Source organism: Drosophila guanche, unplaced genomic scaffold, assembly GCF_900245975.1.
Source record: "Drosophila guanche unplaced genomic scaffold, DGUA_6, whole genome shotgun sequence".
Taxonomy (NCBI): domain Eukaryota; kingdom Metazoa; phylum Arthropoda; class Insecta; order Diptera; family Drosophilidae; genus Drosophila; species Drosophila guanche.
The window spans coordinates 1,773,228-1,787,264 of NW_022995751.1; the positions used below are offsets into that span (position 1 = coordinate 1,773,228).

General features: G+C 44.0%; 1 protein-coding gene across 16 annotated transcripts in view; it reads left to right on the top strand.

Annotated features, from left to right (window-relative positions):
- LOC117587191 (protein nutcracker-like) overlaps positions 1-14,037 on the top strand; it is a 100,320-nt gene that overhangs the window by 82,533 nt on the left and 3,750 nt on the right. For 9 of the 16 annotated variants that reach the window (XM_034277725.1, XM_034277719.1, XM_034277720.1 and 6 more), the window contains 4 exons: positions 9,969-10,217; positions 10,648-10,896; positions 11,131-11,533; positions 12,090-12,119. In XM_034277725.1, coding sequence (XP_034133616.1) covers positions 9,969-10,217; positions 10,648-10,896; positions 11,131-11,533; positions 12,090-12,119 — 931 coding nt within the window. The remainder of the gene's footprint in view (positions 1-9,968; positions 10,218-10,647; positions 10,897-11,130; positions 11,534-12,089; positions 12,120-14,037) is intronic. The other 7 variants (XM_034277727.1, XM_034277732.1, XM_034277721.1 and 4 more) reach the window with 2 other exon arrangements.

Consider the following 14,037-nt stretch of genomic DNA (forward strand, 5'->3'; position numbering starts at 1 on the left):
GGCGACCTTCAGCGGGAGAGCCTGTCGCTAGCAGACTCTGCCATTCGAATGTGTTTTATCTGAGACCCACTTCCGCTGTCAATTAAAGCAATTTACTGCCTACCCAAGATGTGGCAGATATTTTATATATATAGGAGGTACACTATGTATACTCTGTATAGCCAAAGATGGGTGCTGCATAATTCAAGTGCCTAATTGCTGTTGCTGCTGCTGCTGCTGCTGCTGCTGCTGCTGCTGTTGCGACAGGAGCAACACATGGCGCATGATTAATATTGGGAAGCCCGAGAGCCATAGCCAGGCATCGCCTCATAATTTTTGTTATTTATTAAGGGAAAATATCATACATAAATGTAGATGGTGTGTGACCTTCAGATATTGATTGAGCAGAAGCCAACGCCCTTAAGGGAAAAGGAAACAATTCCCCGAAAAACTAAAGAAAATAATGTATAGATATTTCGTAGCAAAAATCCCCAAAAGGTGGATTGACTCTCGCTGCTGCTAGGAATATTGTTGCTGCTTTTGCTATTGTCAAAGCCAAAGCATTTTGTCTGCTCTCTCAATCTCGATAGTAGGATTTTGGCCCTCAGTATATTGTTACGTATACATACGTGTTTTTCTTGCTGGTTTCCGTTTGGGCGAGAGGAGACTGGAGCTGGAGGTAGGAATGTAATCATAATTCGGAGTATGCGTTAAACATAACAAAAAATAGCTCAAAGCACGTACGAAATACAAACACAACACAGAGGGGAGACATACATTTATGAGGAAGAGCGAGGGTTAGAGCGAGGAGTTTAGCTTAGCTTTGGGGATAGAAAGAGAAAGTTGTGTACAAAGCGGCGTGGTGGAAAAGACACAGAGAAATGGTAACAGACCATAAGATATGCCGGACAGACAGCGAGTACTACAAGGACATGGAGATTCAGGCAAAAACAGAGACATTGTTGTGTGCTTTTTACGGCTGGGTATGCATGGCAGTCGAGGGTATATTGGAAGAGGCGATGCTCTTCTTCTTTTAGCTAGTATGCCAATAGTAAGGGCATCTTTTAGTCGTAACTTTGTCCATCCTTTCCTGCTCTTGCTGGCGTTTTACCAAAAATGTGTGCCTTGGGTAAGCGTTTAGCTTTTGTGGGAGGCGCCACCTCAGTTGCTGCTGTTACTTGTCCCGCTGCTGCCTCAGTTTCTTTCCCTCTCTGTCGTTGTTTTTTCCAGCAATTGGGTGCGAAAAGCACTTGGCCTGTTTGCCTATCGCCTTCGTGCGTGCCCCCAAAATGTGTCCTGGGGCCACACACGCACACGCACACACACACACAGAGATCAGCCCGAAAACTCGTTTAGCCGACGAGTGGCAGTGCCAGCGCTAAAGTGACGTTTACTGTCGGCGCCTGCCCTGCCCTGCCCTGTGCCCCAACCATCCAACATGTGTAGCACGTGCCACTGCCACCTAGAGTCGAACTGCTGGCCCTGGAGGCGAACACAGGCCTAGTCAAAGGGAAAACAAAAAATGAGGGGAAAAAAGGATGCCTAGAACGAAGGCATTTAAGCCTTTAGGCAGCGTTTGCCAGCTCGTTAATGTGCCTCTCGTTTCACTTTCACCTTTGGCCACCCTGCCGCCACGCCCTTACTTCGTCTTCGTTGCCGTCTGAGGCTTAGTGGCTGGTTAGAGGAGAGGAGAGGAGAGGCTTTCATTTAATTTAAACCCGACATTGAGCTCAATGGAAAATCCGAAAATCGGCTAAAACAAAAGTGGCAGCAGCAACAAATTGTTGCCCCGACAACAAAACCCAGTTTTTTGATGAGCCTTTCCCATTCAGAGTTTTTCCCTTTCTGCATTACTTTTCTTTCTTTTTCCTGTATTTTTGTGGCCTTGTTAAGCAGATTTTTCTTGTTAAGAAGTATTTTGTCTGGCAAAAGTATCTTCTGCTCTTGAGTGGCAAGTATCTGCTGCTGTCTCCTGTCTCACAAAAGTATCCTTTTAGATGTGGAGCACCAAAAGGTATTTTGCAAGCAGATGAAAGTGATTTTGTTGCCGAAAATCTCCTGAGGCGATGATAAATTAGAGTTATTTAAATGGATTTGCACTTGGAAATGGGATCACAGGTGATGTGGAGAAGGATGGCAATCAAATTACCCTATTATTATGGGTACTATATACGGAAATTGATCAGATCTGATTGATTAGGAGGTAGAGGTTAGAGCGACTTGTCTCTCCATATAATAAGCTGAGATTACAATTTCCTAACAGCATGCGTTATTAATAGGCTTTCCAAAGCATTTCCCGTAGCACTTTCCAACGTATGGAGTACACATTCCAACGGTCACATTTCCAATTAAAATTTGAGACTCATGGTTAGATTTTCGTTTCCATTTTGATGGAAGGAGCGAGCGTGGCACTTGTGAACCTTTTTTTTGGGGGGAGAGAGAGCATTTCTCCATCTCTAATTGGAATGCCATGTTCTCTCAGCCTCTCTGTCGCTCACTGGCTCTTTCCTTTGCCACTTCCCACGCCTCCTGCTCTGCCATCTTCCCCCTTCTACCACACGCTGCAGAGCTCTCTGTTTGGTGGCTGGTTTTTGTGCCATTTTGTGTTGCCTACTTTTCCGGGCACATCTATAAAATTTACACCGCAATGGGTGTGCGCGCGTGCCGGCGACTGTGTGGGTTGGGTTAGCTGTCCATGTGTCGAGTGTGCGGCTCGTAAAGTTTCTACAGCCACTGCCCGTGTGCCACAGGACCGTGCCCCGTGCCCGTGCCACACTTGTTGTAGGTCTTTGATTATGTTCGGCAAAATACCGCAGTTCAAGTTCCCGCATTTACAGTTGCCCAACTTTGGTAGAACTTTTCTTTTCTCGCACACTCTCAGGCGCTCTCGCTCTCTCTCTCTCTCTCCCTTTCTCTATTGGGCGTCTCTGTCTGTCAGTCATTCAGTTGTTGGTTGAAATTTCATTTTTGGTTCGGTTTTGGACCAAGTGCCGAAATGGTTTTTCATCAACTTTTAGGCCAAGTTTAGGCCACTTTGACCTTCTCTCTCTCTCTCTCTCTCTTCCCTCTCTCTCGCTCCTTCTCTCTTTGGGGTCGTTTCCGAGTTCAAGAAAAATTAAATGTTATTTATGCTTTTGTGCGTTTTAATGCTGCCAGCGCCGCCTCATTTTTTACGATATGCAACAATTTCTTCGACGTTGGCGGCCCCCATAAATCAGTAAAAGGAAACAACAAGAGGTGAAAGAAGGAGAGCGAGAGAGGTGGGGCGGGACGGGACGTAAAGTGCGGGGAGGCTAGAGATTTACGCACCTTTCATCCCAATACCTCCCCTTTTTAAATGAATTTATTTAATGCCTCTCTCTTCGATGCTCATTTGTTTTCATTTTTATACACATTTATTTATCCACTCTGGCTGCCCCACTGCCCCACACCAACCTCTTGTGTCTCTTCTCTCTGTTTTGTTTTCTCTTTCCCGCATAGCTGGGCGCTGATTTCATCTATCAAATTAAGAAAGTAAAAGCTAAAAATTGTCGCTCTCTGCCGCTGCCTCCGCTGCCTGTCCGCCCCATAAATCTGTGGCGTTTTATATATATCTCATCTCAGATGTATATATCGCTGCTAGATCGAGTAGATTGACAAATACATCCTTTGGGCAGACGACATTTATTTCTTTGGCTCACACAAAATATTCGGCTATAGATTTCCTCCTCCCTTTTTATTTTCGAAAGGTGCCACAGATGAGTGCAAGCGCAGCGTCCACTGTCATTAAGTCTTAATTTTTAACGATCTTCATCATCATTTGCGTCGTTTTGCGTTGTTTCTGGTGAGGAATACTTTGTGTACTCTGACAGGCGGCTCGTCAAAAAAGAGAGAGACAGGCAGAAAAAAAGTAATAAAATCGAGGAAAAAGTCAACTAAATAGAAAGTCTAGCAACTGTTTGGGAATGCGTTTAGCTGTTTCTATTACTGTTTACATACAGCAATTTAAAACACAAATTGATTTTCAAGAGTGCTTTTTGTAAACATTTCAGAGAAATGTTGTGTGGGCGGATTGAGAAATTCGATTTAGTTATGGATGGGAAGTTCATTTAGAAGCCATCAGGTTGGGGCTATAGCTTATGGAAGCAATAAATTATAGTTAGAATATTGAAGGGGCAGATAGAATACTACTTAGAGATGATCCGAGACAGAAATAGGTGAAAATTCGATGAGCAACACAGAGAAACTACTGCCAGATAGGATAAACTTTCCATCTGAAAGCTATAGAAATTATAGGACTAATATATTATAGATACGGTCTCTGGCTCAGAAATGTCATACTTTTATAGATAAACCCCATATCATTAAATCTCTTCCTCAAACAAACAAACCCAGAGCCACCCACACTTCCCACATCAATCATCAGCACTTCTCTCTCTCCCCCTCTGCATTTGATTTCCCTATCTACATTTTCCTCTCTAAAATTTCACCTCCTTGCTCGAGTATATTTTACACACTAAATATTTCATTGGAAGGGGTTCCACGCTATAAACAGTTCTCTAAGACGCGATGACAAATCTTTTGACTAATGGTTATCATGAAGGAAATTGTACATTTGGGCGGAAGCAAAGGCTGTGGCTGTGGCTGTGGCTGTGGCATCAGAAAGGCGAACGGTGTGTGGGTGGGTGTATACGACCTTCACCTTTGCATAAATGTTTCATGAGGAATTCCTCAAACAATATTTAACTTTTTCTTTACATCTGAGCAGAGCAGATGCCCCAGCCACTGCCTCCTGCAGTGTGTCTGTGTGTGTTTGCCATTTGGTTTATAACAAATGCCCACACAGGTGGGAGGAGAGCAGCAGAGATTGCTTGGGAGTAAACTCAATTTATTTTTAATCGCCGCTGCATTGTTTTCTGTTTGCTTAGCCGCCGCCGTAAAAAGTTTTAATTGTACGAAAAGGTATTTTTACTCTGGCGACGGGAGGCCTCTCCTCTTGATTGTTGCTGCTGCTTCTGTTTGATGTGTTTATTTTTGCATTAAACTGTTAAATGCCAAACGCATTTCAATCGCGGCCAAGAGGAATCCACTCTTCCCCGCCCAGCTACAATTGTGGGCCAATGTGTCGTTGGAGTGGCAAAGAAGGAGGCGGCAACGGACGGCTCTTTCTTTGTATAACACTTTGGCGTGAGGTGAAATATTGAAAGAGAGAGAGAGACAGAACAGAGCACAGCATGAAAAGGTCAAAGTTTGGATAATTTTTATACGCGGGAGTCTCTTTTGAATACGCGAGGGAAACTTACCGTGTCGGTGGCTGCTAAGTGGGCCTGAAGGCGGAGTTTACGAGTGGATGTGGGATGTGGAATATATCCTAATGGAATCCAGTCTATACATTACTGCTGGGGGGGAGAACGAAAACTTTGCCCAAAAGGTGCAAATATCATCATAGTGCGGAAAGGAAAGCCACAGAGAATGTTTGCTTGTCGAATTCCTTGCTCTGGGTGTACATAGGTTTCCTGTTTCATGACTCTGGCGGGGCATCAATTTTCTTTCTCAGGCTGAAATTTCCTTTTGTTACAGGATGAAATTTTCATCTTTCTCTGGCTAAAATTTCGCTCCTTCTCTGGCTTAAAGTGGACAGAAAAAACACCCATTGAGACACCTGCCTTTACATTCAATCGAAATTGTTGCACATTCTATAAACCAATTTTTTTCTTGTGTTTCTCGAAGGGCTTACAAGTCTAGTATTTGTTCATGTGGAAAACTTTGAAGCAGCAAAGCGTTTTTCCTTTGGCAAACACTAAAAAGAAATGGGGAGAACCTGAGGAATGGTAAAATTGGGCGGAAAATTGATGAATCGAGAAACGAGAGTGAAGAGTTTGAGAGACAAGCAGGAGTGCCACTCGATGAAAGGGAACAAGTGGAAGGAAAGGGTTCGTTCTGCCGAACGAATGACAAATGGAAATATGCCTGCCCCACGTACCTGGGCATGCCACATGTCGCATGTTGCCTGTCTTTATAATCAAATTGATATGCCAGACGACGGCAATTGGGTTTCTCTTGTTTCTGTTGGCTCTTTTTCCATTTTTATTCCATTTTGTGTGTTATAAATTCAATTACATTTGAATCAACTAGAGACCCAGAGCCAGGCCATGTGTTGGCGGAGGTAATGCTGTGGCGGCTGTGGCTGTGAACGCGATTTTCTGTGGGGGCATTAATTAAAATTAATGAATTGTGACAGAGTGTTGATTTAATGTCTACGCTGCCAGGGGGAAAGAGAGGCAGAAAAGTGCACACACAGCGGCAGCAGGAGATGAATGAATGGAGGGAGGCAGTAAAGGAGAAGCAAGAGCAGCATTGCCAGTGGCAGATGATGGAAGGAGCGACATTAGTTGGAGGAAGGAGCAGCAGCAGCGAAAGTAAAGAATGGAAAGAGCAGTCGAGCAGTCGTTGAGCAAATTTCTTGTACAACGCGTTGCAGGGTGGGGGCGTATACGTGATGCTGTTTGGTAATTTGTAATTTGGAGGCCAAGATGCAGTTGTTACATGTGCCACACACAAACACACTGCTGTGTGTGGGTGTGTGCCGAGGTCGGGCTGTGGAGTCAAGTGCACGTGTTGCCGGATGACTAATGTAATATATATCGCTGTGACGTCAGCACAGGAAGACCCCCGAGAGCCTGTCCATGCCTGCCACTGCTTGCAGCAACGCTGTACATACAAGTTGGGTGTGCCCCTCCCATGTGTTGTGTATTCCCCAAATGCGCTATGAAAATATGTTGGCTTCGGGTGTGGGCCTTTTGTTTTTTGTTCATGTGCATTCCCAGGCATGCCACTGGCACTAGCCACTCTCTGCAAGTGCCACAGGGAGCGCTCGCCGCCTATCAACTGAATGCCACTGCCTATCCTGCCTATCTGTCACTGCCACTGTCTCTACTTCTGCCGCTCTTCATCGCTCAACTTGTACACAATGCTCACATTGCTCATTGCTTATTTATCAGTTATATCCACTCATTGCCTGTAGTTGCAGCTCCCCCCCATACTCCCAATCCCACTCCCACTCCCACTCCCGCTCCCGTTTTTGCCTGCTTTGATTTGATATTTCATATGTGACTCTTCCTTCCTCTCCACCCTGTGTTGCATGTGTGTTTGTATGGGTGGGCCGCACAATTAGTTTGCGGCTTCTTAACGAATTGTTGCTGTCGGTTTCTGTTCTTTTGTTTGTTTTCGTCGAATGCCCCGCCCCGCTGCCGACATTTGACTTTGGGGCATCCTGAATTATAAATAAACCTCGGCATTACGTTTAACATGAAATTGAAATCCCAAGCTGACGTCACACTGTGTCTCGCCCACGCACACGCACTCGAATGGAGATAAAGTTGAACTTTTAGTGGGGGGTTTATACCTGGGAGAGATATCACAATGCTGGGAGAGAGTGTAAATGAAATTATTGTGGGTGACAACGAGAGAGAGAGTATTAATTATCAACACAAATAATTTAAAAGGTTTCACTTGTTTCAACATTTAGTTGGTTTATGCGGCAGATCTGGAGACTGAATAACTTCTAATGAAATTCGGAATATAAAATGAAAATTGCATTCTATTTTCCTGGAATTTTTGTTGGCTTTTTGTAGGATTTCCAGGCAATTTCATTCAAAATGGAGTATTTCCAAGTTGTTTATTAAACATTTATCATTTATTCCCTCTTTAGTAGTGGTGTCTAATCCACTTTTAAGCCACCGCATAAACACCTTTGCCTGCCACTATTTTGCCTACTTTTGGTGCGCCTTCGTCCTTAGTCCATTCACTCCCCGACACGAGTCTCATTGTAATTGCCAGCCACACTAACGATAATTGATTAGAGTTTGGCTTTAAGTGTCGGCTGTTGGCCAAGAGTGAGCAAGAGAGAGCGGGTGAGCGGGTAATGCTCTTGGCCATGTTTGTGTTTGTCTGCAATCGTGTTCCTGTGTGTTTGCTAATTAGAGGCCAAACTTTCTGCTTAATTAATGTCATTAGTGGTGCGCTTTGTTTAAGACCCCAGCAACAGAGAGCCAGAAAGAGAGAGAAGAAAGTTTTGGGGAAAGTGTAAGAGATGGCACGAGAAATTTCAGAGATAGAGAGCAGAAGCAAGGAAAACTTTTCATACCCACACTGAAAAATGATTACACGAAACAGGTTTCAGAGATGAAAGCCACTTTGAGATGAGCCCATGAAGATTACGTGTAAATTTCTGTGGAAATTCGCAGTGGCTCTTCCTCTTGTAGATGCTCGCCCAAAGATAGCTCAGAGCTCGCAGTCGAGAATGTCAGTCGTCGGATCCTAATTGAAATATATGACCGTGGAAAGCATCTCCTTTTGCCATCTCCGGCCATTTGCATAATTGATTTGCTGCCCTAATTGGTTTTCATTTCGCTTTTAAATTTGTTTAGATTTGCATTAATTTCCTGGAGATAAATAAAACAATCATTTGCACCTATGTCAAAGTCAAGGCGAGACATTTTCCCATTCTTTACTTTTGTGTATATAATATGCATTTCCTTTCCTCTTGTCATGAACTTGATGCATGGCATATCTCGTGCGTTTCTTTATGTTTTGAAAAACAATTTTCATTCATTTTTTGGTGCCAAACAAAAAACGAGCAATGAATGCGGTAATATACTGCAAATATACTCGTGTTTCTTTTTTCGTTTTGTTTAGAAATAATAAATATTTAGGCACACACGTCAGGCCGTGGCGTCTGTGCCTTTGCCTTTGCCTTTTACTCAGCTCTTTGGTAGCGCCCTGGCATTGGGCCAACGGAATTTGTATCTGTTTCAAATAGTTTGAGGCATTCAACGTTCCAACGATCCACACACCATAAGTAGAGGCATCATCATCTCTCTCCCCATCTCGATCTCCATCTGTATCTGCAGTTTCTCTCAATTTGTGGGGGGGAAAGATGCTTTGATTAGAGAATCAAATTGGTATGCAAATCTCGTAATATTTTTAGTGGAAATATATTCGCTACCAATTTGGCTCAGAGGGAGAGGACTGCTGAAAATATTTCCATTAATTTCCCACTGCTTGATGTCTTACTACCCGTTCCCTCGGCACTCCCTTGACAACCCTCCGCTTGACTGCCAATTAATTGCGCGATGCTTTTGCACTGAATTTTCCGCTAGATAATATTTGTCTGCTCTTAGACCATAAATATGTTCGGGATCTTCTGCCGGCTGGGGGGCTGTCTGTCAACCGATCAGCATTTAATGACTGTCTTGAAGTGTAAGAAAAATGTGGCCCAAAATATCTATTTGGAATTTTTCTATTTAATTGCTTTTGCCATGGGCATCTGTATCTGTGTGTAAGCGATCTGTGGGAAAATGTCTATTAAGCGAAGAATTTTAATTGCGTGGAAAAACAAGACATTTTGGGAGCAATTTTTCGACCATTTCCGGTGCGACCCGTAAACATCTCCTCCTCATTATTTCTTGTACCTTTTTAAAGGGGAATAAATGGTAAAGTGCCATGTGAAGTGCGGTACGTAATTGTAAGACCACTTAAACCTTTAACAACAATTAAAAAATATTAATACCCGAAAGCACTGGGGGCCACGAAGCCACTGCCGGACCACAGAAGGTGCTTCAGTCTCTGAGCAAAAAGGATGGGGCAAAAGAGAGAAAAAAAAAAAAGAATGGGAGACAGGCGAAGGACATGTGTATCCTTTGGCTTTGTGGCCACTCAAGTGGCAAGCGGAGGAGGGGCCTGCGGGCAGGACCATTTTTCCACTGACCCAAAGGAGTCTGTGCTGGGCCAACTGTTTTCTGTGGTCAGGCCCCCACCGACAACCGACCGCCGACAATTAAAGTAAAAGCTTGCGTCAAGTGGGGCATGCCACCACACACTGCCACGCTGCCTGCCTGGCTGTCGAGTGAATTCATGGCATACTCTTTTAACTATAAATTAGTTCACTCTTTACTCACTTTATCCTCATTCTCATTTCTCTCTCTCTCTCTCTCTCTCTTTGTTTGCAGAACCAAGAAAAGACAAGACTGATGCACAACAACAACAACAGCAACATGGTGGCAATGGCACAATATCCACGCCCAACATCGAGCAGCCGCAATGTCAGGGTTCCATGCTACCGCCACCAGGTGGCGGTGGCGGTGGCGGAGGTGGCCATCACCAGGTGGATGGGAAAATGGAGAGGCCCAATACACTGGGCGGCGCCAATAAGCTGACCCGTCGAGGGGTCAACATTTGCTACCACAACGAGCACATGTGTAAGTGGAAGAACCCCCAAAGACCAAAAGAACTAGAACTAGAAACCGTTTTAGATGGAAGGGCAGGGAGGGAGAAGCATAAATTGTAAAATATCGATAATTAATCGTTACATTTGTATAAATAATCGATTTGCAAACCTTCTCTCTCCTTCGCCCGCTCCAGAGACTTCACTCACACTAAACCACAAAGCACAGAAGCCACACGCACACACCCAAAACACTCACTAATCCACCACACGCACACGCACACGCACACACACACCTAACACCCACACTCACCACACCACACATTAATTGGCTAGAATCAAGAAACAGTTCTCTCTCTCGCTCTCTCTCTCTCTATCCTCCCTCTCTCTCTCTCGAAATATAAACCACTCGCTCTACGACTCCCAAACACACTATTTTTTGTTTGTTTATTTCCCACCCACAGATGGTGACGATGGCGGCAAGATGGTTGGCGGTCCACCGGGCAGCACACCACCGCCATATGCGGGCGGTAAGCTGCCGCCGGGTGTGATGCTCAGCGAGCTGCCAGAGCCACCGATACCGTTGTCGGAGATCGGACCGATCCCACCGCCGCCAATGTTCTCCACGCCGAGCCCCACGCTCATCGCTGGACGACCGCACGGGCCAGGCGCCATACACGATCAGGACTACCAGCAGGACTATGACTATGATGGTAAATCGATCGATGACGAGGAAACTCCAGCCCCAACCCATGCCAAGACACCCCCACCTCCCCACTTTTGATTAGCTCATTGCCCAAAACAAAAATGCGCACTTCATAATTATGCTAGTGCTCCGAGATGCCCCCAGTCCCCGCTCCGCCCCATCCCTGCCCATCCCTCGCATAAGCTCTCGAATGTCCCCTGAATGCCTTACTGACTTAATCCATTGCTCCGACTCTCTATAGATCACGATCCCGATCAGGATGAACTCGATTCGGATGATGAGTATGCCCCGTATGGTGGCGGCAATCATGTCCGCATGATGGACACCCAACGCGTTGAGGAAATTCCAGCCAAAGAGCCAAAGCCAAATGCAGTTCCTCTCAAATCGGCGCTCAAAAAGAAGGGCGGCGCCCTGCCAGCCTCCGCCTCTACGCCTGTGACACCCACCCAGGAGCATCATCATGGGGGCGGAGGACAAGGTGGTGGTGGCGGCCAGAGTGCAGCCACAGCAGCGGCCATATCCAACAGCAATGGAGGCATTGGCTCCATGGCAGCAGCAGCCGCAGCAGCGGCTCAACAACAATCGGCCAATCAGCGACCTCTGGTGGTGCGACAAGATGCGGCAGGGAATAATTATTCGCTCAAGTAAGTCAAAGACTAGCAAACGAATATTAAGGCAGGGTTATTTATGGTTGGAACTTGATGAAGGGAATGCTAAGAAATGCTACAAAAAATGTTCCAAGCGTAAAAACTCTTTCAAGTAGCATATGTATATTCTGTATGGTTTTTTATACTTAACTCCCAGTTAAACCAACCACCCGCTCTCACATATTTTGGTAGTTTTTCTGTTTGTTCAAACAAAAACTTGTATAATTCACCAACAATAAGATATGAAACTCCCGCCAAAAGTGATCCCACCACCAAAAACTGCCGTTTCCTTCTATATTTTGAAATGTTTTTTCCAATTTGTCTTTCTGTTTTTTTCCCAATTTGTTAATTGAACTATTTTTCTATATAACAACCATTTGTTCTCTCTCTCTCTCTTTCTCTTCTACTTTTTTGTACCTAACCCCCGCCCCCTGTGTTTGTTCTTTTACATCATATTTGATTCGTATGAACACGTTCAATCAATCAAACAATCAATCGACCCTCCACCACTTCTATATCTACAACCACTACTATTCTGATCAACACAAATCAGGCCAATACTACGACCACGGATTAGAATATGGTAAACCATTTTTTCGATAATTTATTTGTTGTGTGCGAAAAAAGAGAATCATGATGAAAACCCATAAAGAAAACCCTTAAACAAAACGTATGCGAAATGCTTTTAGTGCACATCCTTCCACAAACACACACACAACCATCTTTCGCTCTCTGTGTCTCTCTCTCTCTCTCTTTCGCTTTCGCTATGACTGTTGTTATGTAACATTTACACACTCTGCCTAATGCAGTAAACCTCTCACAAAACAAAATACAGCTGGAATTCTCATATCCCCCAGGCTCTCACACTCACGTCCCCTGCACTCCCAAAACACTCTGAACATTCGTTTTTGTAGTCAGTTTTTTGTTTTTAGTTTGTTTTTTAAACTTTAAACTTTAACATTGAGACACACACAGAACAGCAAGAACAGCAAGAACAGCAGCAGGAAACTACTACTTAGTTTCTTTTATTTTTGGTTGTTTTATTAAATTTACTAACTTACTTTTTTCTCTGTTGTTTTGAAGAGGAAACTTGTTTCTTTTTCTTAGAGATCCTCCCTCTCAAGTACTCGTACACATTTTCCCCTACACACATGTATGTGTGTGTAAATCTGTGTGTGTGTCTTTGTGTGGGTGTATTTTTTCTCATAAAAGTTTCTTTGTTTTCCCTTTACTCTTCAACTGTGGAGAGGTCCTGTTCTTCCAGCATGTTTCATTTCAAATAAGAATTTGTTTCAAATTACAAATTTGGCCCTCTACATCGCACGCTCTCTCTTCCCTCTCTCTCACTCTCACTCTCTGTTTCTGTTTTAATTTGATATTTTCCACATTCGGAATATGCAAAAAGCAGAACACCAGAAAGAATGAAAGAAAATTAGAATAAGCAAAGCAGGAAATGAGTTCTCATTCGTTTTATTTTTCATTAGGCAAAAACTTTTGCCTTAAACTCTTGGCCCAAGACGTTCAAAGGAACGAAGCCGATGCCATGGATTGAATTTCAAATTCAAAGTGAAGGAAGCAAAAACAACAAAAAAAGAAAACGCCAGCTAAAACCGAGACAGACGCACATGCGAGTGTTTTTATACTCCAAATATTGAGCCAGAGAATCGCAACATATGTCAGTCCTTTGCTCGCTATCCCTCTTCAGAAAATCTGAAGAAACTCTTTAACTGGAGAAGGGTTTTTCCTTCACTCTCACATGTGTGAAATTTATGCAGTTTATTGCGAAAAGAGCAACAAAAAGTAAGAGTTGAAAAATAAATATGTAAAATAGATGCAACAAAGCGTAAACGCAGAAGGCTGCCATGCCATGCCCTGCCATGCCATGGCCCCAGTACGTGCCTGGCAAAACATTTCGCCTGTCTGCCTGAATGCCTGTCTCCCTGCCATGATATCTATCGTATGAGCAGAGTGTTTCCATGGCACAGCAGAGGCTCAATTGAGTGCAATTTATGGAACTGTCAAACTATGCAGCAATTTCGATTGGGGAGGGAGAACTTAAATGGATCGAAATATGATGCAGTATTTGGTGTAAGAGGTTTTGGTATACCTTTACCATTTATCTGTTGATTTGACATGTTTATGGGATGGATGCATAGAGAATGTTGAAATAGGAGAGTACCTTTACCAGCATGAGTACCTGTTCTTAATATTTAATATAAATATGAATTTCACACTCATGTTGCGCTTATAAAAGTAGCCCATATGTATGCAAAAAGTCTCGTATTTCCATGGATAAGCCAATGTTTGCAACGCAAATAAAAAAGGTGACTTCCTATCATGGAATGGCAATGTCAATGCCAATGCCAATGCCAGCCGGAGAACGGACTTCCTCGGAGAATGAGAGGATGAGAATGATAGTTGCTATGAGAAACTATTGTCTGTCCTCCCCCAGGGTATACCGCTTGCGTCACTCCCACGCCGTGCATGGGGCACTCGTCTCT